The sequence below is a fragment of the Fringilla coelebs genome, assembly GCF_963513975.1.
Source record: "Fringilla coelebs genome assembly, chromosome: 17".
NCBI classification, from domain to species: Eukaryota; Metazoa; Chordata; class Aves; order Passeriformes; family Fringillidae; genus Fringilla; species Fringilla coelebs.
In genome coordinates, this window is record NC_140043.1 from 5,334,309 (window position 1) to 5,359,667 (window position 25,359).

General features: G+C 53.6%; 2 protein-coding genes across 2 annotated transcripts in view; both read right to left on the reverse strand.

The window, feature by feature from the left end:
• Positions 1-223: 223 nt before the first annotated feature.
• Positions 224-3,865, reverse strand: HSPB8 (heat shock protein family B (small) member 8). The gene is made up of 4 exons (XM_084217351.1): positions 3,763-3,865; positions 3,004-3,673; positions 1,895-1,958; positions 224-960 (listed from the first exon to the last, which is right to left on the reverse strand). The coding sequence occupies exons 2-4, from the start codon at positions 3,380-3,382 to the stop codon at positions 801-803; spliced, it is 603 nt and encodes a 200-aa protein (XP_084073477.1). The 5' UTR covers positions 3,383-3,673; positions 3,763-3,865; the 3' UTR covers positions 224-800.
• Positions 3,866-11,751: 7,886 nt separating this feature from the next.
• SRRM4 (serine/arginine repetitive matrix 4) overlaps positions 11,752-25,359 on the reverse strand; it is a gene marked incomplete at both ends in the record, with an annotated part of 40,385 nt that continues 26,777 nt past the window's right edge. Inside the window, 6 exons of the mRNA XM_084217290.1 lie at positions 11,752-11,992; positions 12,587-12,727; positions 13,730-13,840; positions 14,075-14,287; positions 15,851-16,188; positions 24,493-24,655. Coding sequence (XP_084073416.1) covers positions 11,752-11,992; positions 12,587-12,727; positions 13,730-13,840; positions 14,075-14,287; positions 15,851-16,188; positions 24,493-24,655 — 1,207 coding nt within the window. The remainder of the gene's footprint in view (positions 11,993-12,586; positions 12,728-13,729; positions 13,841-14,074; positions 14,288-15,850; positions 16,189-24,492; positions 24,656-25,359) is intronic.

Consider the following 25,359-nt stretch of genomic DNA (forward strand, 5'->3'; position numbering starts at 1 on the left):
ACCCCCTGAGGGGCTGAGGCTGGGATGAGCCCATGGTCCTTGCCAGGCCCCAGTGTTAGCTGGGAGCTGGGAGCTGGAATTCCCCCATCAGTGCAGGCATCCCACACATCTCTCCTGCCCTTGCCTTCATGGGATGACCTGTGCCAAGCTGGGAGGTGGCACACTGTGACATTCCCCTTGTCCCCACCACTGCCCCACCGGTTCAGCCAAGACAAGCAGAGGCTAAGAACATCAACTGGGTTTTATTCCTCGGGTCTGACAAGTAAAAGCACAAATTCTCTTTGGAAATAATGAAAAAAAAAAAACAACCAACACCAAAACCCCAAACCAACGTTCAAAGCACGCAGACCGTTTCTCAGGATGGAGGCCACGCCGCCAGACGCGTGTCCTTCGCAGAGATGTAGTTAAAAAAAAAACAAAACAACTCATGGAGGAGGAAAGACACAGAGCTACAGGTTTCCATGTCAATTTTTAAAGAAAAAAAAACCAGGCCCTTTTTTTGCTATCGTTATAAATATCCCATCCGAGCGACTCGGAACAACCAATAACCATAAGGAGGAGCATCCTTTCTGCTTGGCCCCGTGGGCACAAAACCTCTGCCGGCACCTGGGAGCGCTAGGAGCCCTCAGGGGCGGTGGCCCGGCACCCGGTGTGTGCCCCGGCTCTCGGCTGGGGTGGCGGGTGCTGCCATCCCTGCGAGCGGCACCCGTCACCCTTGCCCGAGGCTGTCAGGACGCCGCGCCGCAGGGACCGGGGAGCGGGGGAAGGGGACAAGGGACGGGGGTGCCGAGGGTGGCTGCTCAGGTGCAGGTGGCCTCCTGGCTCTCGACGGGGATCTCGCTGCCGCTGCTGCCCTCGCCGTACTGCTGGTAGGGGGGGATCTGGGGAGCCTCGATGATCAGCAGCCCCTCCGGGGACAAGGAGGCGAACACCGTGATGGGATCCACCTCGTAGGGCAGCCTGCGGGGGGGCAGGAAAGAGACCGTGGGTTAGGATGGGTTAGGATGCTGCATCGCCGGTGGATCCCCACCCTCGGACCCCCAGCGGGCGGGGACCCAGCGGTGCCGAGGCAGCAGCCCCGGCGCCCCGGCAAAGCCTCTGTTATTACTGGAGCGCCTGGGAATGTGCGGGGGGTATTTCGAGCGGGCTCCTGGCCGGCCTGGCCCCCGCGGGAGCTCTGTTTAATCTCCCCGGCAGATGTGTTTGACGGGATGTCAGCGCCGCCTGCGCCGCGCGGGGCAGGAGTAAATCCCGGCCGGCGCAGCCCGCGTCAGCCGCCAGCCTTGCCCGTAAAAGGAGCCCGAGCGCCCGGCAGGAGCGAGCGGGGCTCGCCCCAGCGTTCCCGTGGGAGTTCGGGATGCACAGGGCTCCTCCGGGGTGGAAAAGCAAAGCGGAGCCGCCGCCAACCGAGGAAACCCTTCCCATGCCCTGGGCTTTGATGCTTTTCCCTGTTAACCGTGCGAGCCCCGCGGGTGGGATCTGCCCCCCGCATCGGTCGGGGCTCGCCTTTGCGGTTGTTGTTGCCAAAGCGAGCCGCGGGTGAGTCACCGCGATAGCGATCTCACTGACATCATGGAGATGCGGGGATATGCCGGGATGCGCTCCGGGGCTGGCGGTGGAGCCCGCCCGCCGGGCCCCGCTGCTCCCCGGGGCCGCCTCCTCCCCGCTCCCCTCCTGTCCCCGGCCCCAGACGCAGCCCCGGGCGGGCAGGAGACTGACAGAGCGCCTCAGAAAAGGCCTCGCCCTCCTTCTCTTCCCTTGGGAAATCACTCGATGGCCCGGCCCGGCCGGGCAGGTGCTGCAGAAGGGCAGATTTTGGGGTGGAAACTGTCCCTGTGTGTGTGAGCTGGGGCACGGGGACTGGCAGAGCTCGGCCCGGCCAACCGGTACCTACTGGATTTTCTTGGTGAAGTTCTTGGAGACGATCCCTCCTTCCACCTGCTGCTCCTCGTGTTTGCCTGCAGGAAAGGCCAACACCCCACATCAGCACCTTACCAGGAGATTATTTTTTCCCCAACAAACGACAACAACTAAACCCAAGAGGAGTTCTCCGAGCAGCTGTTTCCCTGCCCCAGTACAAACTCTTCCTCTGGGGAGGGCTCAGGAAGCCTCTCCATGTGGGGGAAGGAGACGCTAGATATGGCACAGCCACATTTCCAGTGGAAAACTGGAGTCTCACAGGCTGCCAAGAGCTGGGGCTTAAGAAAATAAACAAATAATAAAACCATTGTAGGTGGCAGCATCCCCCTTGGCTTCACTCCCAAAGATGGGCTCCTTTCCACCCCTCTGTCAGGCTGGGGGTCCCTGTACCTGGAGCATCAGCCAGAGGCTGCCTGAACCCCCCTGACCTGTGGCTTTCCCCCTGTGCTGCAGTGAGCTCCAAACAAACCCTCAGAGCTGTGTTAGGTGGCAGCCCCCAGCCCTCCCTGGTGATCCCAGCCCAGCAGACCCAGGGACAATGGAGAATGTCAGTGCCAGGCTAATGGGACACTGAGGGCAGTTGTGGGCACCCCAAAAGTGCTGGACCCCACACCCACTGTTCCCGACATTAATTGACTTTTCAGGGACGCGTTTCTGGCCGACTCAGAGCGGGGCTGGGCTGGGGGCTGTGAGCAGCTGCTCCTTTCCTCCCAGCCTCTCCCTCGGCCCCTTTAAAGGGAATCTCCCTCCGTGCCGACCTCACCCTGGCTATAATTAACCGAGCAGAGCTGGGGCCCCTCTTGGCTGCCGGCTCAGGCTGCTGCCAGCCAGGGCAGAAAGCAGGGAGATTTACCCCAAAGCACACGTGTCCTTTCTCATTTCGGCAGCAAACCGCCATGGCTTGTGAGCCAGATCCCCCTGTGAACCCAAACTGCCTCTGGAGATGCCCCAAAGCCCTGCTGCAGTCCTCCCCTGCTCCCAAGCAAGAGGGTTCTGCCGCCACCTTAAAACAAAGGCGATTTTGGCATTTTGCAGCAATTCCTTGAGCTGGCAGTGCCACCTCCCCGGTGCCTCGGCTCTCACCTGACACCTCGACGTAGCCATCCTTGGTTTTGACGGTCAGCTCCTCGGGTTTGAAGCTGTGCACGTTGACACACACCTTCCAGGGCTCTCGGGGGAAGGGCGCGGGGCTGCGGCTCTCGGGGTACCCCCCGAAGTGGGCGCCGTAGGCGGGGGCCATGGGGGGCGTGCGGCCGAGGCCGGCGCGCAGGGGGCCCGGCCAGGTGGTGGTGAGCCGGGGCCGAGCCCAGTCGGGCCAGTCCGCCGTCAGATCCCCGGGGAAGGGCGACAAACCGAAGTCATCGTCCAGGAGGCGCGAGGTCAGGCCGGGCTCCCGGAAAGGGTCGCGGAGGCTGCGCCTGCCGGGATAATGGCAGGAGAAGGGCATCTGGCTATCGGCCATGGCTTCCTTCGGAGGGCTCTGAGCGCGTCCCCGGGGCTCTCGCACGGAGCCTCAGCCTCTGTGTGGCTGCTCCTGGCTGCAAACTTCCCCCGGGAGCCGGTCCCGGAGGAGACGCATCCACCCCGGGTGGGACGCGGGTGCGCGGGGACGGTCCCTCCTTCCCGGCACCAGGTGAAGGACGAGGAGAAAATCAATTCAGGCTGAATCACCGGGAGCTGGAGGAGCGCAGGAAGGACGGAGGGAGCTCTCTGGCCGCGAGAAAACGCTTCCTGTCTGGCTGCGATCCCAGGACTGGGGAGAGGAAAATAAAACTTCTTGTCAGGAGAGAGAAAAAAAATAATAAACCCAAATATCCTGAGATTAAAAAGCTTCTCTCTCACTTCTCGCTCTCCAGCACTTTATGTGCAACTTTCCCTGCTGCTCCTGGGTGAGAGCTGCAATAAATGCCTGAGCCTGGAGCCCAGAAACTTCTCTAACCTTCCAGCCGTTGGGCGAGTACTATTTATATGGATTTCGGAGGAGGGGGGTGTGTGTTTTGCAAGTCCTGCCCTGTCAGCCGAGTATTTTGGAGAGGATGAAACAGCCGAGGAGAATTTGGGCAGTGGCAGCTGACCTCTCCTGCTGGCCCGAGGATCCCGGCTGCCACGGGGCCACAGCGCTTCGGCAGCTGCCCCGGCCCCTGCCGCCCCCTCCTGCTGCTCTGCCCGCCCAAAATAGCCCCAAACTCACTCAGGGCTGGCTGCTTTCACCCCGCTGTCACCTGTTAAAAATACCGCGGTGGGGCTGAGCAAGCTGCTCCCCTCACTGTAAAGCCACGTGTCCCCACGGCACCGCTGTGCCGGGAAATGGGTCACTGCTGGCACCCCCGGCAGTGGGACCCCACGGGGGGTGTGTGGAGAGTGTTTGGGACAGGGACACAGGATGGGGCTCTCCAGCACCGCTTCTCTGGCCACGTTCACCAGCTGGGCCCGGAGAAGCATCCCCGAACTGCAGGAAGGAGACGGACCCCGGGCAGCAGCTGGGCGCTCACGGCGCTGCTCAGCACCTGCCTCCTCCTCCTCCTCCTCCTCCTGGCCCCGCCGCATGCCCCGGCCCTGCCGCAATCGCGGTGCGGGCAGGGCGAGGCGTTAATCACAGCCGCGGCCGGCCCGGTAATTACAGGGCAGCGGCGGGAGCGGGCTGCGAGCTGTGGGAAGGGGCGCGGCAGCAGCACTGGAGGGGGAGCTCCCAGCCAGCATCCGCCGGGAGACACGGCCCCGAGCCCGGCCACAGGCGGGGGAACGGCTGGCAGGGACGGGGTCCCCATGGAGGCAATCCGGGCACGGCTCCGGTGGGCAGCGGGCTGTGCTGGAGGATGGGATGTGATCAATGAGGGTGACGTTGGCGGCGGAGCCACTTCCTCATGCCGCATCCTGGCTCTGCATCATGCTCCTTCTCTCCAGCATCTGCAATTTTTCTAATGGACTCTGTGGAAGTAATTGCGGCAGGAAGGCTTTAATGCAGCGCAGGCCGCTCAGGGATGCAGCCGCTGGTCACTCCATGGCATTAATCACGCTGGGGATGGGGAGCTGCCTCTCCTTGACTAGGGCAGGGCTGTCCCCCGTGCATGGAGACACCTGGGCATCACAGGGGTCTCCTTGGGGTCCGAAGGGATGCCTGGAGGTGCCCGAGAGGGTCCCAGGTGCCAGCTGAGTACTCCTGGTGCGGGGAGGCAGCTGCTGGTGGAGGGACTGAGCATCCCCCTCCATTCCCTTGTCCTGCCCGGCTGCCTCTGCCTGGCTGGGGACTCCTGGTGCCCGTGGGTGACAGTACGGGGACAGTCCTGGGGGTCACTGTCACACACAGCCTGAGCTCAGCTGGGCACATCTCAGGCTGGGGAGCAGGATCGCCCCAGCACCCAGCCCTGCCACCCCCTTGGGCAAGCAGCAGCGCACGGGATGAGAGGGAGAAGCCCCGAGGAGGTTTCAGGCAGTGCCACGATCCTGCCGTGTTTCCAGGAGCCTCATAACATCCCCCATCCCACATTTCCCACATAGCTCCAGGCCATCCTCCCTCCCCGGCCAGGAATTCTTTCTGTCGCCTTGTTCATCCCCATTAGTCACACGTCCCCTCCTCCCGCCTGCTCTCACCCTCTCTGGGCCATCCCAATTTAGCTCCTGTTGTCATTCCAATCCTCCCGGCTGCCTCCCACTGCCCAGCCACCCCACGACACCAGCTCTGGGAAGCGTGATGTGCCTTTGCAGCCCCCCTTCTCCTCCCAGTGACCTGGGGATGCTGCCCCGTGTCCCCACGGTCCACCTGTACCACACCCAGACCTTTCCTGGGTGCCCATCTGAGCCCTGCTGAGGAGCACGGGGACATGGCCTGGTGCTGCTACTCCCCTGGGGGACTCCAGGGTGCTGGGGAGTCCCCAGTGCCCCCAGCTCCTGCCCAGAAGGTGACAATGGCACGACCCTGTGGCATGGGAGCTCTGTGCAGGGCTCGGAGCAAAGGCTGTGCAGGAAGGGAAGGGCACAGCCCTGAGGAGAGCTCTGGTGAGCCCAGTGTGACCTCCAGGGACAGATGGACGCATTTCTGGCTTGGACTCCCAGTGCCTGAACAGGGTGGGGGATCCAAAGGGCCTGGCACAGCAGAGAAAGGAGAGCTGCCAGAAATACTAGCCCACAACTTTTTTTTGCTTCAGTCAGTGCCCTGAGGAGCCAGTCCTCAGCAGCTGGGAGTGGAGGCACATGCCCTTCCCTGCAGAGCAGCTGAAAGAACCCGAAATATCCCCCCGCACGCACTTGTATGCAAAAGGAACATGATGCAAAGGAAATGCTGTCTGAACCTTTATTGGAACCTTTTTCTAACCAGGCTAACAACTCAAACACCCAGGAAGACTAAAGGATACAGAACACATGTGGATGGAGAGCAAGGGGAGCTTTACAGTGAACTCAAACAAACAGATGTGCCGGTGTCATTGGGGGTGGAATCAACCAACAGGCAGAGAACAGAGGCACCATTTCCCCTGTGGCTTTTCTCATGTCTGGGCTTTTGTTCTACATCTTCTGCTCATTCCCTGGGTTTCAGAGGTGGAGAGCTGCCCTGGGCTGTGAGGGTGTTGTTCTCTAGGGAATAGCCCAAAAGCTGGGGTCCTTAACCACGACACTGTTGCTTTGGAGACCCTCCCAGTCATGTGCAAACTGCCAGGTAGCAGCAAAGTGATGAGAATTATTTATTCTCTGGTGAAGAGGTAATAAAACCCCACTGGACACTAAAGGGAAAGGCTTCCCTTAGGCACCTGAGCCTGCCCCTTTCTCAAATACCCCAGGAGCCCGAGGCTGAGCACCCAGCAGCTCTGGGCCAGCTGTGTGGGAACAGCCCAGCGCTGGCACTCACTGGCTGACACTGGAGCTGTGTCCACAGTGCAGCAGCACAGGCAGCTCTGCCCCAGGAGCACAAACACCTCCCCCGGGTGAGCAGAGCAGTGGCTGCAGCCTTGGTGGAGTGATGCTGGGGCAGGGTGGGGCTTTTAGCACATCTCATGCTCTTCTCAAAGCTGGGGGAGGATGCCTGCAGCAAGTTCTGCTCCTGTTGGACAGAGCAGGGGAGGCCTCCCAGCCCTGCTAGCTACTGAGCTCACACCAGGGAAAGGCTACTGGCACAAAGCCTGGGGAAGGGGGCAAAGCAGGACACAGCACGAGGGTCTCAGGATGGGGCAGGGTGGACATACTTGCTTCCTGGTGGAGACCATGGCCAGTCACTTCCATCCTATTCCCTTCCTCATCACTGATGCAAAAGGTGACAAGTGTCCCCAACCTCCAGAGGGAAGAGGGGACGAGCAGTGGGAGATCAGAGAACTCCAGGCATTTTTGGTGATGGCAGCCCTATGCCATGTGGCAGAGGAAGAGAAGCAGGGTTATTCCTCCACCAGAGCTGGCCTATCACCTCTGAACTCCCCACTCCTTTCCAGGGGGATGTCATTTGTCATCAGAAGCTGCTTCAAGGAGATGGAGAGTTTTCCCCTGCCTTGCCCATCTCCATCACAATGAGGTTCCTCTCTCTAAATACTGGTGGTGAGGTCCAAATGAGCCAAATCTGCCTTCCTATCTCCAATATATCTGGCAACACGTCAAAGGCTCCTGCCTTTATGAACCCAACAGCATGACCCAAATAGCATTTTTTAAAGTAATGCTCAATAAATAGAAGAAATAAATATTAAATAGAGGCCAAGTCCTCTCAGCCTGTTCAATATATGTACAATGCATAGCAAAATAACAGTGATTGGCTGTTGCAGACAAGTTTGGTACAAATTCAGTCCCCAAAACAACAAAAACATTGAGAAAATTGCAGTTAACATAAAGCAAAGCTCAGCCGAGTGCTGCAACCAATGAAGAAAGAACAGAACATTGCTTTGAAATATCCCTTGTCTTTGCTTCCCAGCAAACCTGCAGAAATGGTGTTGGATTTTCTGGAGCATGGGGTTGGGAGAGGTGGGACAAGTCTCCCTTGAGGGGACAAACCCAGAGCCAAGGCAGGTCCAGTGAATGGGGAGAGCTGATGGCTCCAGGGTCAAGGAGACATTTGGGAGTGAGCGCTGTGACATGGGCTCTGCCAGGGAAAGGCAGCAGGGGTGCTTGTGGGATGATTCAAAATCATCTGGGAAAGAGCCTTTGAGTGTGAGACAGGGCTCCCAAAAACCAGCCCAGATATTATCCTGATGTTGTGGCCAGCCCTGAACACCCCTTGTGTGTCTGACCACAGCAGCGATTCACCAACACCAAAATGACCAAGCTGCCTTTCCTCCAGGTGAACCTGCTCTTTACAGACAGCACCTGCAGCAATCTCAGATGTTGGATGCAGAGCAAAAATCCATAAAAGCAGTGAATGAGAGAAACAACTTTAAAAAAAAATTTAAAAAGCACTGGCAAAAGGCACAGAGACAGAAAAACTCACAGCTTCACACAAACCCACAGAAACCCCATCTGTCCACTAACAGGAAGGGTGTACTAAAGCTTGTACTAAAAATATTAAATAAGTTAAAAAATAAATAACACCGAGGAAAACTCACATGTATATGCACATGTGCACACACACACATACACACACAGCCTTGATCAGAGCCGCCACCAGAAGCTGGATTTTGCAAGGACCTTCCGCAGGGATCGCTTTCTCACAGTCTCATCTCCTTTGTTTTCCCATGGGTGGGTCAGCGCGCAGGGATAAACACGGCAGGGGAGTCCTGGCGACGGCATCCTCCCAGGGAAAGCGGCGGTGGCTGCGCGGAGCAGGCGGGTTTCGGGTTGAGCGCAGGCGGCGGAGCCAAGGCAAACAGCGCGGGGCCAGCTGGCACCCGGCCGGCGCCCGCGCAGGCGACACTTCGCTGGTGGCACCGCCGACACCCCGGCTCGGCCGGCCAGCAGACCCTCGCCGTCACCTCCGACACGTCCTAGCCCCGTTTCTGTGGTCACACCCATCGCATTCCTGCACAAATCTAACGAGAAACCCGAGATTCCAGCGTGAAAACGCGCAGCTCTGCCCTGCGCCCCTTCGTCCGTCCCAAGAGAGCGCACAGGGACGCGGTGGCAGCAGGAGCGACTGTCACTCTTCCGGCCACCTCACTGAGAGGGGCCACCGCTGTAAACCTTTACACGAGACCGGCGGCATGGATACATTTGAACAAACAAACAGATCCAAAAATAACTTAACGTTAGAAAAAAAAAATAGAATAAATAAATACTGGTCCATTCTGACATACAATGAAAAATAGAATAATAATAATAATATTAAATAAATAAATAAATAAATAAATAATTTAGAGAGGTTTACTCCAATGCAAGTCTGCTTGGGAAACCCCAGGAGCATTTAGCTGCCACTGACTGGACAGGCAGAGGCAGTCCTTGATGGAGGGATCAGCTGGACGAGTGCAGGAGCTGCCCCACACAACCCTTGGGGTCATCTCCTGGCCCACACAGGGTGGATGCTGCCAACCCTGGTGTGGTTCTTCCATCATCTGTCCCCAGTCACAAGGATTCCAGTCAGTGTGAGTTTGGTATTTACACCAGTTGCACGAAGCCCCTCTTCTTTCCTTTCCTGGTTTTGGATCTTCGGGCTCGCTGCTTCCTTGCTGCAGCTCTGTGTGTGCATTACAGGGTGCCAAGGGCCAGGAGGCTGCTCCTGCAACACTGGTAGAGCTGGAGAGGTCTGGGTTCCCATCACTGCCTTTGGATCTTCCCAGGGAGCAGAAGGATGGGGCATTTCAGCATCAAATTGGGAGAGACTCTTTGGAGAAGAAGCATGAGGTTTTCAGCCCTTTTGAGAGGGAGTTTGCTGCAGAAGGTGGCCAAGGGGTCGCTGCTGGGGCCAGCACAGGAGGGAAGGCAGTGGCATCCTGTCTTTGATCCCTGGAGCATTTGCTCAGCCCTACCAGGAGCACTTCTCTCTGTATCTTAGAAAGGGTCTTTCCAGAAGATGGACCCATCCCCACTAAGCCACCAACCATACCAGTGCCCAGCTCTCTGCCTCAACCCCCTCATGCTCACATTGCCTGCAGCAAGCAAGGTGAGGGATGAGGGTCTGGGAAAAGGGGAGCTTTGGACATTGAAGGTACAGGACAACAGGACCAACATCAGGAAAGCTCCTGGGAAAGAGTCCCTGACATAAAACTTCCTCCTGTACCACCCAGATGGAATCCCTGCCTGTGCTGCTGTACTTTCCAACAGATAACAGATTTATAGGCTTGCTGAGGCGATCATCCAGTTCCACCACAGCAGCTCCTGGCACTCAGCCTTCCTCCCCTTGCTGCTTTGTCCCTTTTCCAGCTGCCAGGGGCCTGTAGGTAATTCTGTAGATGGGGGGTGGGGGGTGGGTTGCATTCCTTTCTAGGCCCTCTCCTCCTGCAGATGGTGGCTGCACTCAGCCCTTTTCTGTAACACTTAAACAACACGCACCTCCTTGACTCATTAAGCCCAAACTCGTTAATAATCATGCAGGATGGAAGGGGAGGGGATGGAAAAAGGGAGGGAGGGAAGTCTTAAGCCCAAATTAGCGTCTCTAAGCACCCAGGTGTTGTAAGAGAAATAAACTCCTCAGCACCAGCTCAGCCTGTGCTGGGAGAAGCCTTTGTTACCCGGCAAAACACAGTAATTGCGCAGGCAGCTGGGCTGGCAGGGAGACAAAACCCCAGGGCCCAGGGCAGCCTGTGGCTCCCTGGCAAAACAGGCAATTAGTGGCGGGCCCTTCCTGTCCCCCTGTGCTGCTCCAGCCTCCCAGTAACAAACTGGGGCACCAGTGCATCCTGCTGCAGCCTGGCACTGGCCCCTGCAGCTGTGCTGCTGATCCTGCCACAGGCAGCCAGAGGGGCTCAAGGAGGAATGATTGCCTGGAATCCTGCCTCAAATTGCTGCATGTTTTATGGAAGGGGAACTGGGGTCCCCTGGCTCTTGCAATGCCCTTTTAACCCTGTGTGTTCTGACTGCACCCCACAACTGCTATTTCTGGTCCCACCAGCAATGCACAAGGGCAATGCTCCCTGAAGAAGAACCTAAACCCAACCTGTTCTCCAAGAGGGGAAGCCCACGGCCCCTGTCTCCCCTGCCTGGCCTGGCCCTCCCCTCTGCCTTGTACCCCACCAGCCCCAGGTCTGCTTCAGACCTCAGCAAGGGTTTGCAAGCAATTCAGTGCTGGGGAGAGGGGGGATAAAACAACCCTGCAAAAGGTGCTGCTATCTGGTAGGAAAGGGCAGGAGAAAGAGCAAACAGCCTTTTTTTTCCCCAGGAAGTACATTGGGAGGGATTTCTAGCCTTCTATTTATAGCAGGGACTGGCTGACTGGCAAAAAATTAAATATTTTCTCTGCAGAATGGGTAGCAGCTCTGAAGGAGAGACCCAAAGGACCTGGTATTTGCCTTGGTGGAGACAGCCATCCCCCCCACCCGTCACCGAAGTTTTCCAGCAAACTCCTCCCCAACTGGGTCTGTCTCTCCAACAGAAGTTAATTTGTTGGTTCCTGGTTTGTCAGAAGAGCAAGGAGCAGAGTTCTTTCCTTTGGACCCGCTGGTAGTGCTTTGGAGAGCAGTAGCAATGGGGAGATGGGAGCATCGGGGAGGATGGAGCAGGTCTGTCGGGACAGACCCTCTCGAAAGCACCGACCCTTCTTCCAGCCTGGCCTGGGCAGCTGGGACTGAGCCACCCGCTCCGCGCCGGGACGGAGGGGCTGCACCAGGCGCTCCAGGGCTCTTACTCCGAACCGGGGAAGGGGGACCCGGCAATGCCACCGCGTCAGTATCGGGGATGATTGCTATCGATGGCCAGGTAGGTGGGAAGGAAGCGGAGAATGCCAGGAATGTGGCGGTGACGCCGGCACCCGGTGTCAGCCAGCAGTGGCACTCCCTAACGACGCAGGCTGTCGGAGCTGGCTCCTGAGTCATAGCTCCTGCTCCGGCTGCGGCTGCTCCTGGGGCCCGAGCTCCGGCTGCTGCTCCAGCTTCGGCTCCGGCTCGTCCGGTAGCTGGAGTAGCTGCGGCTGCGGCTCGGGGAGCGGCTGAAGCTGCTGTACCAGGAGGAATAGCTGCCGGCGCTGCTGGAGGAGGAGGGGCTGGGACGGTAGTAGGGGATGGGGCGTTTGCGGGCACTGTGGGGACAGAGAGATGCGGGTTACCAGCAGCACAAGGACAGACTTACTGCCAAATCTCCAAAAAGCACTGTTCGCTCTTGACAATACTCCCAGAAATGGGATTCTGTTTGTTTAAAAGGAAAAGGAGATCAGGTAGCTGACGGGCCTTGGGATTCAAACCACCCACCCTCACAGCCCTGGAGAAATCCCAGCCAGTCTGCTGGGCTCTACTTGATGATGTCCCAAAGAGCCCTCTGCATGAAGAGTAGAGTCAATAGTTGACTCTCTCCATTGTGGGACATCTGCCACAGGGCAGGGTGAAATAAGAAGCCTGTGAGGGAATGCTCTTGGCACCTGAGTCCTTGCTCTAGCTTAATCTTCTTTTTTTCCTTCAGCTATTGTAAATTGAGACCCTCTCCATCCTCCCTCTGCCTCCAGCTGGAAATCCTCAAGCTCTAGAGGAGGGGTGGAAGGGCCTGCTGATCAGGCTCAGAGAACCCGGTCTCCTGGAGAAACCTCCTCTGGCAAGGGCTGGGACCCAAGGACAGCCCTCATTGCCCCGGGGAGTGCCAGCTGAGCCTGTCTCCAAAGGACGGGACAGCATCCCCTTGCCTTGTGATGCGCCGAGCTTCGAGGTGGCTGGGAGAGTCTCTCCGGCGTTTCCTCAGGGGGGAATAGGAGCGGCGCCGCCGCTGCCGCTCCCGGTGCGACTCCTTCTCGCTGGAGCTGTACTTGTGCTCCCGCTCGCGGTCCCTGCGGAGGCACAGCAGGGGGACTGTCACTGCAGGGGCTGGGGGGTGGGTCAGGGACGGACAGACAACGACCTACGACGGCACAGATTGGCAGAGGATGCTCAGCTCCAAAAGGGACAACTCTAAGCGCTGTGGTGGTGTCACCTGTGAGAGCTCACACAGCTGGACAGAGACTGGCACCACTAACTGTGTCCAGGGGTTCCAGTGGCCCTGCACTGCCAAGCTAAGGTGGCTTCCAGGGACCTGTGTCAGTGGGTGCAGTCTGTATTTGGCTCTTGCTGGCCGTGCTGCTGGAGCTGGCAGGAACAGCTCTGCCAGCAGGCCCCACGTGAGCTGAGGGCCTGGTAGCCCTGCAGGGCTCCGCAAGGCTCGCCAGAAGGAGTGCCGGTGTTGCTATGGTTTTCTCTTTTGTTAAATTCCCATACACGTCAGCACAGGCCCTTCTGTGCAGCGTGGCTGATTTCATACACCCTGCTCAGTGCCATCTGCAAAGCAACACGCTGCAGGTCAAGGGCCTGCCTGATCCCTGCATGCAGGAAGTGTTCTCCTCACCAGCACGGGGATTGTCAAAGCCTGCAAGAATCGACCCTGGCAATGTACGATTTTGAGGCTGCAAAATGTTCATAGCAGCACAGGTGCTACCAGGAAAACCTGCCAAAGGCATCTCTAGGGTTGAACTGTGAGACTGTTTCCTATGGTGTGTGGAGGGAGTAGAGGTGCCTGGGCTGCGTTTCTCTCTGCAAGACTGTGAGCACCAGCCTTAGGGTATCTGGCATCTGCCCTCACAGCAGGAGCCCTTCCCCGGGCCTGACAACTCTTTGTAAGAGCTGTGAGTCTCAAAGGTAGAGTGTCTTTCCCTGTCTGACAGGGGCTGCTGGCTGTGTGGGCAGACCCAGCTGGAGCCTCAGGCTCTGCCCACCACTCAGAGCAGCAGGACAGTGAATGGAGGCAGGGGAAAGTGTGGGGCAGCACATGAGTGGTACCCACAAGTAGACAGCTGTACCTGCTACGGCTGTAGCGGGAGTAACTGGGGCTCCGGCGGGGCCTTGAACTTCTACTCCCAGGACTTTTTTTGCAGGATTTGGAGGAATAGCTGGGGGAATGTGAGGAAGACCTGAAGACAGGAAAGAAACATAAAAGCGTTAAAGATGCTGGAGGGTGAGGCTGTACCAGACCACTCCAAACGATGAGGGGGAAGAGATGTCCCATTCTCCAGGGTCTCAGCCCAGCTCTGCATGGCCAGTTGTGGATCCCAAACTCTTACACCTCCCCCTGCACGGAGCCTGCTGGCTGACGAGAACTCATCACTGCCCCGGGTGACAGAGACAGCCGTTCCAGCTGGCCTTACCTCTTTCCCGAGGAGCAGGACCTGCTTCGGGAGGAGCTGGGCGAGGCCCTGTGGTGTGAGGAGCGGGAGCGGCTGGAGCCCGGGGAGGAGCGGCCCGTGCTGCTGCGGGACGCGCTGCGGGAGCCAGGCCGGCGCGGGGAGCTGCGCGCCGCCGACGGGAGCAAGGTTCGCTTCTTCTCCCCTGAGGAACCCAGACATGAGGGTAGGCACGCTCTGTGAACAGACATTTGGATACTTTTTGAAGCTGTGGCTGAACCCCCTGGCTGAGGGGAGCAGCATGCCCCAGCAAATAAATATTCCCATCCTTCCATTCCCTATCTGGAGGTGAAAAGGACCTCTCAGCTCCCCAGGCTGCTGTTGCAGAGGACCCCATGTGAGTGTGTCAGAATCCAAGGGCTCACCTTCCAGGCTCTGCCAGGGAGAAGAGGTGTGGAAGAGCACTGTGGCACAAGCAGCAGCTCCTCTGCCCCATGCCCAGCACACCGGAGGTGTCAGGCTGGCAGAGCCTGGTTGGGCCAGCAAGCAGTGCTGCTGCTGGGCAGGGAGTGAAGGAAAAAGTGCTGGAGCCTGGGAAAGGCAGAGCATGGCGGGGCAAGGGCTGTGCTCCAGCCCGGCTGTGGAACAGAGTGAGTGGGCACTGAGCAGGCACGTCCTGTTGCCTTTGGACAGCGCTGCGCGAATTCCCCCTCTTGCAGAAGCGCTCTGGAATGAACTCGGGTCAGAGCCCAGCAGCCAGGGCCAGCTGCAATCCCAGCTCCACCCATGTGAAGGCAGAGTTACCCCACTGGAGCCACATGTGAAAAGTACAGACAGACCTAAAATTTTACCCTCTGACTGAAAAATGAGGCTTGTTCTTACTAAAACCCATTACCTTCACTGCCTCCTGTCACATTCAGTGCTCCAAACCATACCCTGGCTCTAACTTTCAGCCTTTAGGACCCGAGGGCCTGAGCTGGAAGAGCTCCCTACAACCACTGCCTGAGCACAGCCCTGGGTACCAGCCACCATGCTTCAGTGCCCTCATTCCCAACATACCCTGGCAAAAGCCCAGGAATGGGAGGCAGTGACAGAGGCTGGCAGCTATTCCCCTCTCCTGAAGATGACCTGTGGCACTGGGTGGTGGTTGGATGCCCTGTGGCCCCAGTGCAGAGCTGCTGCTGTGTTATCCTGCAGCCATACAAGTCCTTGCCCCTCCCTGTGCTCCCCACTGACAGGAGATGCTATCTTGTCACCCTGCAGCTGTGCTGGATGAGCTGGGAAGAGGAAGCCATGCTAGATTTGGCTCACTGGTCAGGTGAAAGAACAGCCCATAATGATCTTAGTGGAAACAAGCCCCACTTCCCTTCCCCACAGTAGGCAGAGAGGGAGAATTAGCATGGTAACACCCCCAGATGCTCCTTTCAGATTGTGCCCAGAAGGGCCAGAAACTTTTTTTTTGACATGGCCATGCCCAGGTGAGCAGGGATGTGCTGTGATCACAGCCTGACCCAGGCCTAAACCCTGCATGTGCCACAGCAATGCCAAAGCACTGACACAAGCAATGTCCAGGGATGTGATGGCTGGGTTTTATCTTCCTCCTCAGGCTACAGTACTGGTCCTTGCTGAGTTCTGGACTCCAGACTGGCAAGACCGTGGGTCTGGTTGGTACCTGCCTGCCTCCAGAGCACGGAAAGCTCCCTGCCAGCTCACCACGGCAACTGGCGAGCGGGCAGGAGACACAGAGCAACAACGTACCAGGCATCGGGCTGCCTGCAGCAGCTACTGGTAATCACTGACCTTCGGTCTTGTCCCTGGGCATCTGGAGACAGATTTTCCAAAGCTGTTCCCTTGGTCTGGGAAAAGCAACTGGTGAAGGAATTTCCTGAATCAGAGCTGTTATCGCTGTTGGCCAGTTTGGGCTTCCCGGACGAGAAGGCATGGCCAAAGCCATCATGGACTAGACTTCTTTTCTCCTGGCTGTCCTTTGACCTGGATGAGCTCGTTTGAGTGGAGGGAGGGGAGGAAGTATCGTTTCCTGAGTCATATTCATGATACTCTCCATTCTGGCTGGCTAGGTTGCCAGGCGGGCTGTCTGTTTTGGTAAAGAGGTCAGCAGAAGACCCTGACTGAGAGATCTGAAAGCAAAAAAGCCATTTGGCATTGTTTGAATGGTTTTGGGGGGGGTTGTTTTTGGTTTTACTTTGCTTTTTTTTTTTTTTTCCAAATAAACCCAGAAATTTTACCATCATGATGCACTGAAACAAAAGGAAAGGAAAGGAAAGAAACAAAGTAAGAAAGAAAGAAAGAAAAAAAAGAAGAAAGGAGAAGAAAACAAAAGCACATATCCCTAAAAGAAATCCACAGTAAGAAGAAACTTATTTTCCCCCTGCTATAATAACGGGAAGATTTAGAGATCATGCAAAGAGTATCAGCATGCGGTTCATGTTAAACAAAAGAGTTCAACAAAGTAAGTGGGCAACCAAAGAATTAAAATAACTAACTAAATTAAAAAATGTAACAGAGGACAAAGCCCTTATTTAGCCTTAAAGAGGGGAGGAAAATAAAGGGGGTATATACATATAAAAAACCTACATAATCCTTGCAAAGAAAACAAAAATGAAACAAAAACTTAGATGAGTGAATTTTTTTAAGCTTCCTTAATAAAGTGGCTGAACCAATGTCACTAAAATAAGCAACAAAAAACCAAATCAAATCAAATTAAGGGCTTCTGTACAAAGCAAAAACTGGCAAATAAACAAGCTTATCACTTTGAAATTTAAAAAAAATAAAAAAAGAAAAAATAAAAAGAAAAAAGAAAAAAGAGGGTGAGGGAAAAAAGAAAAATCCCTTTGGAAATAAAAGGTATACAGATACTTCTTTGTGTGCTTTTTACCCCCTGAAGAAGATATAGCTAATGCGCTCAAGTGACCTCTAATAAATTCCCTGGTGTCTTGCGGATAGCATCCACTTACCCATCAAGAACTCCTCCTTTAGTAGGTAAGGTGTAAGAAAAAAGGAAGAGCGGGCAACATAAGTCCATCATTAGAGTCTCAAATTACATGAAAAAAACATAAACCCTCTCTTCAATCCACACTGCCAACTGTTTGCTGCCTCCTCTATGCAAATGTCATGACTGCTTTTTGTCTGCTCGACTGTCTCCCTTATTATTCATTTTTGTTTCCTTCTGCTTTAAATTCGCCTGTCCAGCCCGTTCCTGGAGGCTGATGGCTTGTGCTGAATGCTGCAGCTTGCACTGAATCCCCCTGAGTTGTATGGAAATGACAAAGGGAACTCAGTGAGGGAAGAAGCAAAAGAATGGAGGAGGAAAAGTATCCCCACTGTGTGTCAGAGACCTGTGGGGAAGGGGACAGCAGCCCTGCTCCTGCCAGCCTCAGCAAGGGGTCCAGCCACACCCTGACTGGGCTGCTGAGCACAACAAGGAAGCAAGGACCCTGAACTCACACAGACTGACCTGGGCAGGGCTATTCTCTGGGACCCTGAGCACCACCAAGGCGATTTACATCATTTCAGTATTTTATAGTTCAGTTTCAACTGCACTGGCATTTACCTGAGCCAGCTCAGCAATGTGGCAGCGCTGGGAGTGAGGCTGTGTTAGTGCTAACATCTGCCCTTGCAATGGGGTGAGAATTAGGGCCCAATGCACATGTCTGCACTCTCACGTGGCCTCCTCCTGTTTCACTTGGAGCCTCCACTCTCCTCAAACCCACCCATGAGGTTTGGTGCTGGGTTCTCAGAGTGTGGACACATGGGTTTGGCTCCCCCCACTCAGAACAGTCCTCCAAACACGTTCCCAGCAAGCCGTGCTCCCTCAAACACGTGCACATGCCCTCATGCCACACTCTGGGGCACACAATGCCCCCATCTATGCCATGCCCTCACCAATCTGGGGCCTTCTGAGCCAAAAAAACACATTGCAATGTTGGTGCTATCTCAGGCAGCAGAGGAGACCTGGATCAGCTGTCACACAGCAGGCACAGGGCCAGTCCCTTTGGAAAGTTTAGTTCAGGGTTGGATGACTTTTTCATCCTCAGAGGGGCTGCAGACTCAGCCTGTGTCATGTTTCACATGGATCTCCTTCATCCTATCAGATGGTGCCTCCATATCCACGCTGCTGCCTGTGGCATTCAATCTGTGTCCCCAGGGAGAGCTGCTCCCGACCCAGTTCAAGGTGCTAACTGGGACAGGGACAGCTGACTCGGACACAGGTGCTGAACCAGCAGTGACTGAAACCAGAGCAGAGCTACCAACACTCACTGCAGCTCTCAGCACAGTCTGCACAAGGATGGCTGCCCACAACACTCTGCTGCTCTGAAAACACCTGGAGCTGGAGGATCTCCAAGTGCTTTCTGTGTTGCCAGGGAGAGAAGCTTTACTGCTTCTGCATAAGGGACTGGTTCATCCCAGCAAATCCATAATGGAGTTCCCCATCTCCACCCCACACTAACTTCTAACTGATACTCAGTCCCAGCTCAGAGAAATCCGAAGCCCCAGCAGCAAACATGGAAAATTAAATGATCCTTCTTCAATAGCCAACTTGCACCTTCAATGCAGAAGCCCTGGTCAAAGCAGAAACATCTCCCAAAGGCTCCCAGCTAGGAATGAGTGGAGACACACATTGCAAGTCCTCATTTCAGCATCTGGAATTGCTCCTTGCTTCTTCTCAGCTCTAGCAATTCTCTACTGGTCCTGGCTTACTCCAGCAGAAACTGGAATGTCACAGGAGCCTAAGGGAGCCAAATAGCCAGCTCTGCTTTTCACCAGTTCTTTCTGAAACTCTGATGCACCATCCAGAGCCCCAGGAGATCTGACCTCTGTGCTATGGACCACTGCACTCTCCCCAGACACATTCCAGAAGATACAGGATTGCACTTCCAAATAGGCTACCAGGTATTTTTCTTAAAAGATGGGTTTTGGTTTGCATTTAAGCTGAATCCTAACCCAGAGACAACCAGCTTTATATCACCTTTCACTTACAGACAAAAAACCAGCATGTGAGGTACTCCCTGGCTGCAGGGGTAGGATGAGCCTGGAGTGGGCATGGGGCTGCTCCAAGGGACACTGACCCCAGCATCACAGAAATACCTTCCTTCTGTTCCTTCCCAGTTTAAACTGAAAGGCTGTTACTGCTGCCAAGAAATACAGCAGTTTCTTGGCATTTCTAAACCAGCTTTTCAGACTGACTCCAGGACCTGGCATCCTTGTTTCTGCTCTGCCTTGGCTGACATCTACCTTCAAAGCAGCAACTGTTGTCAGCATATCACAAAATCTGTCAAATGACCGGGAGGATCAACAAGCTCCTCTGTAGTTCAACATCTGTGGCAGCAACACTCTGGGAAGAGGCAGTGTGGATATCAGTGAAATATGGAGCTGACAGTCTGGGTGAGGGCTGGAGGGTCTGCATGGGGCAAGGGAGGTGCCAGGGGGGACACAGCAGCTTCTCAGCCCCGCCACCCTGGGGAACCAGGCTGTAACCAGGGGGTTCCTGCAGGCTCTGGGGGAGGTTCTGCCCTGCAGCAAGAGCCAGGACAAGTCTCAGGGTGCTCAGCTTGCCTGCCTGCTCAGACCAATTCCCCATATTCCCCACTGGATGATCTTGGCTTTGCTCATGGTATCATTTTACTGTTTCTGAAAGTCTTGCCAGCCACCCAGGACAGAAACAGAGTACCACATCTAAAAACACTGCACGGAGCTCAATTGAATCACACCATTCTGTGTGATTCTGAATTCTAATGGCTTTTTACTTTTCTAGGGTGGCTTAAAAGAGCCTGCTCTTTCACAAATCTAATTCTTTCTATGTGAACATTTGGATTTCCCCCCACACACAACCCCTAATAAGCAATCAAATAATCTCACTGAACTTTGTTTCATCCAGCTTTCAGCAGGGAACATACTGCTGCCCTCAAGGGAATCCAGGATATGTATTTATTGGATTTTTTTTGTTTCAAATCATTATTTAATCAAGATGAGGGGGGAGCAGAAATGAGGCACTCAGTCATATTCCAGACTGTAATTCCAAGTGCAATCCCAGACCAAGAGGCAGCGCAGTCTGATAGGTTACAAAAATACAATCACTGCTCTTCTTCCAATTAAACTGAACAGCAACATTTACTGTGCCACAAACAGCCCCTGGGCGAGAGATGACAATGCTCAAAGTTGTCTCAGCCATGAGGGGACAGCAGCGTGGCACAGCCTCACTCAGAGCGGCAGGATTTCATCCGTGGGCCTTTTTTCTCTTGTTTTGCAACTCACTTCAAAGCAGAGTTAATTTCTCTTTCAGAGGGGCATAACGTCTGCTTTTCTCTCTTTTTCTAGGCGCTGTGCTAATGAAAGGAGTAAAACACTTGTGTCGGTGACCCTGGCGAGCCCCGGCCGACATCTGCCAGAGCCGCTGGCACGGGGCCAGCACCTGCTGGGGCTGCTGGGGCTCCTCCACCTGCCAGAGCTCGGGGAAACGGCCTCACCTCTGCTGAGAGCCTACCCCAGCTGAAAAGCCAACTCCTGATTGAGTACAAAAACCAGAAGGTCTGTAGGAATTCAGTATAATCCCTTTTTGCAGAGTTATGGGTCCCTGACTCAAGGAGCACTGAGTGGGAAAATCCCCCCTTTTTTTTTTGTCTGGATGGGGGAGTTCAGGGTGGGGCTTTCTGTACCACCAGGGCTAAGCTGAGTCCCAGAGCAGGGAGGCAGTGACACAGCTGTCCCTGCAAGCCCTGAGCTTGGGTTGTTTGGGGCTGGATGGTGACACTGCTGAGCAGCCTGGCTCACCAATACACTGCTGGGTGAACTCCAGAGAATACCAAGCAAAGGTTTGTTTCTTTTCAAGGATCTTTTTAGCCTGCTGAGGTGCTGGCATTGTATCCCCACCTCAGCTTGAGCCAGGCTGGCACTGCTTTGGAGCAAGGGTTTGTCTTCCACCACCTCCTTTGGCTACCTGGTGCACAGCCCAGCCCTTCAGTGGACACAGGCAATGATCCTTTCCCCCCAGCTGCTGCTCCCAGCACTGAGCTGTGGATTCGTCACACAAGAACCAGGGGTAACCTCAGTCCCCCAGCTGGGAGGGGAAAACAGGAAAAGAAAAAAAGAGTACAACTTCCATATTTATGGAAGGTTTTGCCTTTCTGCTCTTGAAAGGCCCTGTCTGCTGTCTAAAACATGATGCCTAGCCCTCAAAAGAATAGTTTTCCCTATGTAAGCCAAACCCAGGCTAGAAAACAGCAGCAGCAAGCCAATATGCAGGTCTGCCATAAGGTTTCCTCAGCCTTCCAGCACACTCTGTCCCAGTCCCTGCGCAGCATTTCCCCATTCTACCTTCCTGCAGACACGAGCACAAAGACAAACAGCATCATTTGAACCAGCTGTACCCCACTGAGCTTCACTGGAAATCTGGCTCAAGCCTGTGATAATTTGTGGCATCACAAATGAGTTACAGTGAAAGCAAAGGAGCTGGCAAGGAAAGTGTATGCACGGTGCAGTTATCTTCATCAGCAACAACAAAGGCAATTAGATCCGTGCCCTGCAGGTATTTATATTGCACTGCTAAAGGAAAGCACAGTGGCACAGTCATCCATCTGTGTCGGTGTGGAATAAAGTGCCTGCAGCTGGGCAGGGGGATTCTGTACAGAAATAAATGCTGCACATTACCCACAGCTTCTCTGTGCCTGCTGAGGCACAGGCCCACAATCCTGCTCTCCACGGGTGCCTCTTGCTGCTGCACGGGATTAAAGGAGAAGGAGAGGGAGAAGCTTGGAAATTCACTGCCATAAAGAAAAGTAGCAGGGAACTTTGAGGTGTTTCTGCATGTGTACATGCATGTGTGGGTGCAGCAGCTTTTGCATAAAGAGGGGAAGAAGCAGCAAGGTAGATGCATGGGCAGGGCATTGTTTTGTGTGCTTTATCCCCCAGCAGTTCCAGGCAGACCTAGTTAGAAATTGTGGCTGTTTCATTACAAAGGAATGAAGACAAATAGGGTGGGGAGGATAGCAGAATTTACCACAAAGCACTTCAAATTTTCAGAAGTAAAACAACAATAAAAAACATCTTGAAAAGCAAAACCTTTCTTTTGGAAGCACTATAGCATTATCTTATATTTCCCTGTATCTCTGTGTATTTTTCCCTGATCCTCCTTGGACAGTCCCTTTTCTTTGGAGATATGACAGTGCATCTCCACAGGTAAGGATGGTTTGGATAGGGAGTGCAACATACTGACTCTCACAGAGGACTGAAACATGGCATTTTTGAATCCTAATTCTGAATTTTTTCACAAAATCTTTTATTCTCCAGCTTTTTTTTTTTTTTTAATATGTGATCAACATATTCTGCAAGAGCACATTTTCATTTCAGGCTGCTCTCAAAGTCTGACAGAATGAAGCTTATTCATAGAGCAACCATTTAACTCATGAAAAGGAAAGGCTTCAAAGGGTTGTGTATAGTCATTAATAAATGAGACTAAAGGTTCCCATTCCATTTTTCCCTTGCCAGTTTTGAGTACATGATATTTAATGACCTTATTCAGCAAAATTTCAGGGGCAGCTCTTAACCAGGGGCTTCAATTTGAACAAGTGCTTAAATGTGCTCTTGAATGGTGTCCCAAGAGAATGTACTTCTTTTGGGGACAGGAGGACAGTAGTGGCTTTCATGAGTCATTATGCCTTTTAGTCATTAAAATATTTGCCTAAGTTATTAACCCTTACTAGAAAGAACACAGGAGTATCCTGATGACTTTTACTTTGCATCCACCCCCTGCATCTGGAACTATCATGCTCCTGTCTTTCCTTCCCTGCAGCTTTTCCATTTGCTTCACTCATTTACCTCGAGTGAAGCAAATGGAAAAACAAGTGCAGGATGCTTGAGTTTAGCTCATTTTAAAGCTTTTAAAATTTTAAATTAGAGTTTACTCTTTCTCAGGAAACAGAACAGCTGGCAGTTGGCCTCACAGGACTTAGGAAGCCTGGCTTCCGAGAGAGGAAACCTAGCACTAATTAAAAACTAGGCTTAGGCTCAAAAGCATTTATGAAAAATACGCTGCTTGAACTCAACAACACCCTGGTGACATGATGCAGTCTTTGGCTGGCTGGTTTTTTTGGAGGGGGGGAGGAGCTCTGAACTCAGCAACACCCCCAGTTCATGACAATGAGCTTCATACCTTGTTTTTCTTCCTCTGCGTGTGCGTGCACACATCAGCGTGTGGTGTGAGGTTCTGCTCTCCAGGCTGCCTTATAAGGCTTTACAAGCAGTGACTCACATGGCCCCACATGCTCTATAACGAGAGCAAATATGCATATCTATAATGTTGAGAGACAGCTTGTGCCTGTCTGTACCCACGTACAATCCCTGGGTATTTTGATCGGCACGCTGTCTGTGTGGGTGAGTGGGTAGAGTCTCTCCTCTTGCTGGCACCATCTCTCTCCTATCTGATGTAGCTCCTGCGTGTGGCTGAGCTATTTCCAACTGATGACTGGGCCTAAAGGAGAAAACAACTTTGGGGCTTGGAGGACTCTGTAGTCAAAACACCTCTAGCATTACACATCCACACGTGTGACTATCAGATCCTGCACTACCTCCAGTCCTGCGTAGCAATTGCTCTCTCCAGAATGCCTATCTGATACCAACACCACAGTCAGGGCATCACACCTCTGCTCTACTAGTGCCAGGAACAAAGGGGAAGCATGCCACAGAAAAGGAAGACTGATATCAATCTCTATCTAATATTTCTCTCCATCTCTTGCTCCCTCTATTCACGTATTATATCATCTCTTTCTGTGTATATGGAAAAACATCCCAAGGCACTGAGCCTGATTTTACCCTCAGATGCACATGCAGTTCCCATTAGCATCAATGAGGGCTGCTCATAACTTCCAAATTTGGCCCCTGGGCTTGTCAGTCCAGAGCAACGGTGATCCTAGAAGGATCCTGATAGTCAGAAAACATCCCATGCCAATAATCACCAGCTCATTAAATGTAAATGTTCCTTCTTTATATGTTTGATACCCTTTTCCAGCCTGAAGGACTAAACTTTTGGATGTAAAGACCAGTGAAATAAGTTCACATTCAGCTGAGCAAAGACTGCATAACAAACTCTTCCCTTTAAAATATCGTTTCTGGAGGCCACTTTTTTTGTTGTTGTTGGTTTGGGGTTTTTTTTGTTTTGTTGTTTTTTTTTTTTTTTAATGTCCTCAATTCATTATTCATAGGCTAAAGACTTTTCAAGTTTTCCCCCTCTCCAGCCCCACCCTTGGTGTGAAAGTGCTGAAGAAGAAATGACTTTACATACATTGGAAAACAGCACCATGAATTAATAATACAGTTTAACCAAGTTCGTCTAACATCACTATAATTGAGTTATAAAAATTTCATATCAGAATTCTTGCCCAGATTCCTCTGGCTAGTTCAAGCAAAGAAGGACAGTGTGTAATACTTACTACTTCCTTAGAAGACAGGAAGCTGTAGAGTGGGAGGGTTTGGCTGGCTTTTTGACTGGCCTGAACCTCTGCAGAGGAGCTTCTCTTTGCCGTGATCTTTGAATGGTGCCAGGAGCGTCTTCGCCGTGTTTTACGCCCTTCCTCCCGAGACCTGGCTCTGTGCCTCCAGGAGACAGGAACAGCCAAAGTGTTATTCCTTAGGATTGCAGTAGTGCCCTTTCCCAGCTCCACACCAACCCTTGGCAGGTCTGTGCTAGGATTCTGTGTGTGGGAGAATGTCCTTCCACATGACTGCTCTGTGGAGTCATGAGGGAGAGAAAAGGGATGTTTTGCTTTTCTACTTTAAAAGAAAAATAATAATTTTGCATCCAGGCTTTGGACCTTAACCTCAAATTTCAGCTCCGATGCATGATTTTATGGTGGCTCGAGGCAAGCCATGACCTTCCTGCACCATAGAATGTTCCTATGGTGACACACCTCCAAGAGAAAACACACTCTGCTCTTGCATGAGCACCCCTCCAATTACTGATTGCATTCCTCCCCCCACTGATCCTCAGCTTTTCATAAGAAAATTCCCAGTACTTAGGAGGAGTGAAGTAGGAGAGTGGGGGTGGGCTGTTCAAGTGCTTTCAGAGAACATGAAAAATGAAATTATTATGTGTATAAATGACTTGCTATTGCAGCAATGCTGGGTCTAGCACCAGCATCCACTTAGCTGGCCCCAGGACGCATCTGTCATCCAGAGGAGAGATTTTAATCAGGTCAAAGACAATGACTACAGATTGCCATGGGCAAATATATTTCCATTGCTAAGACCATGTTTAAGGGTTTCCTGGGACATCAGCAGTACAAAACCCTTGGGCTGGG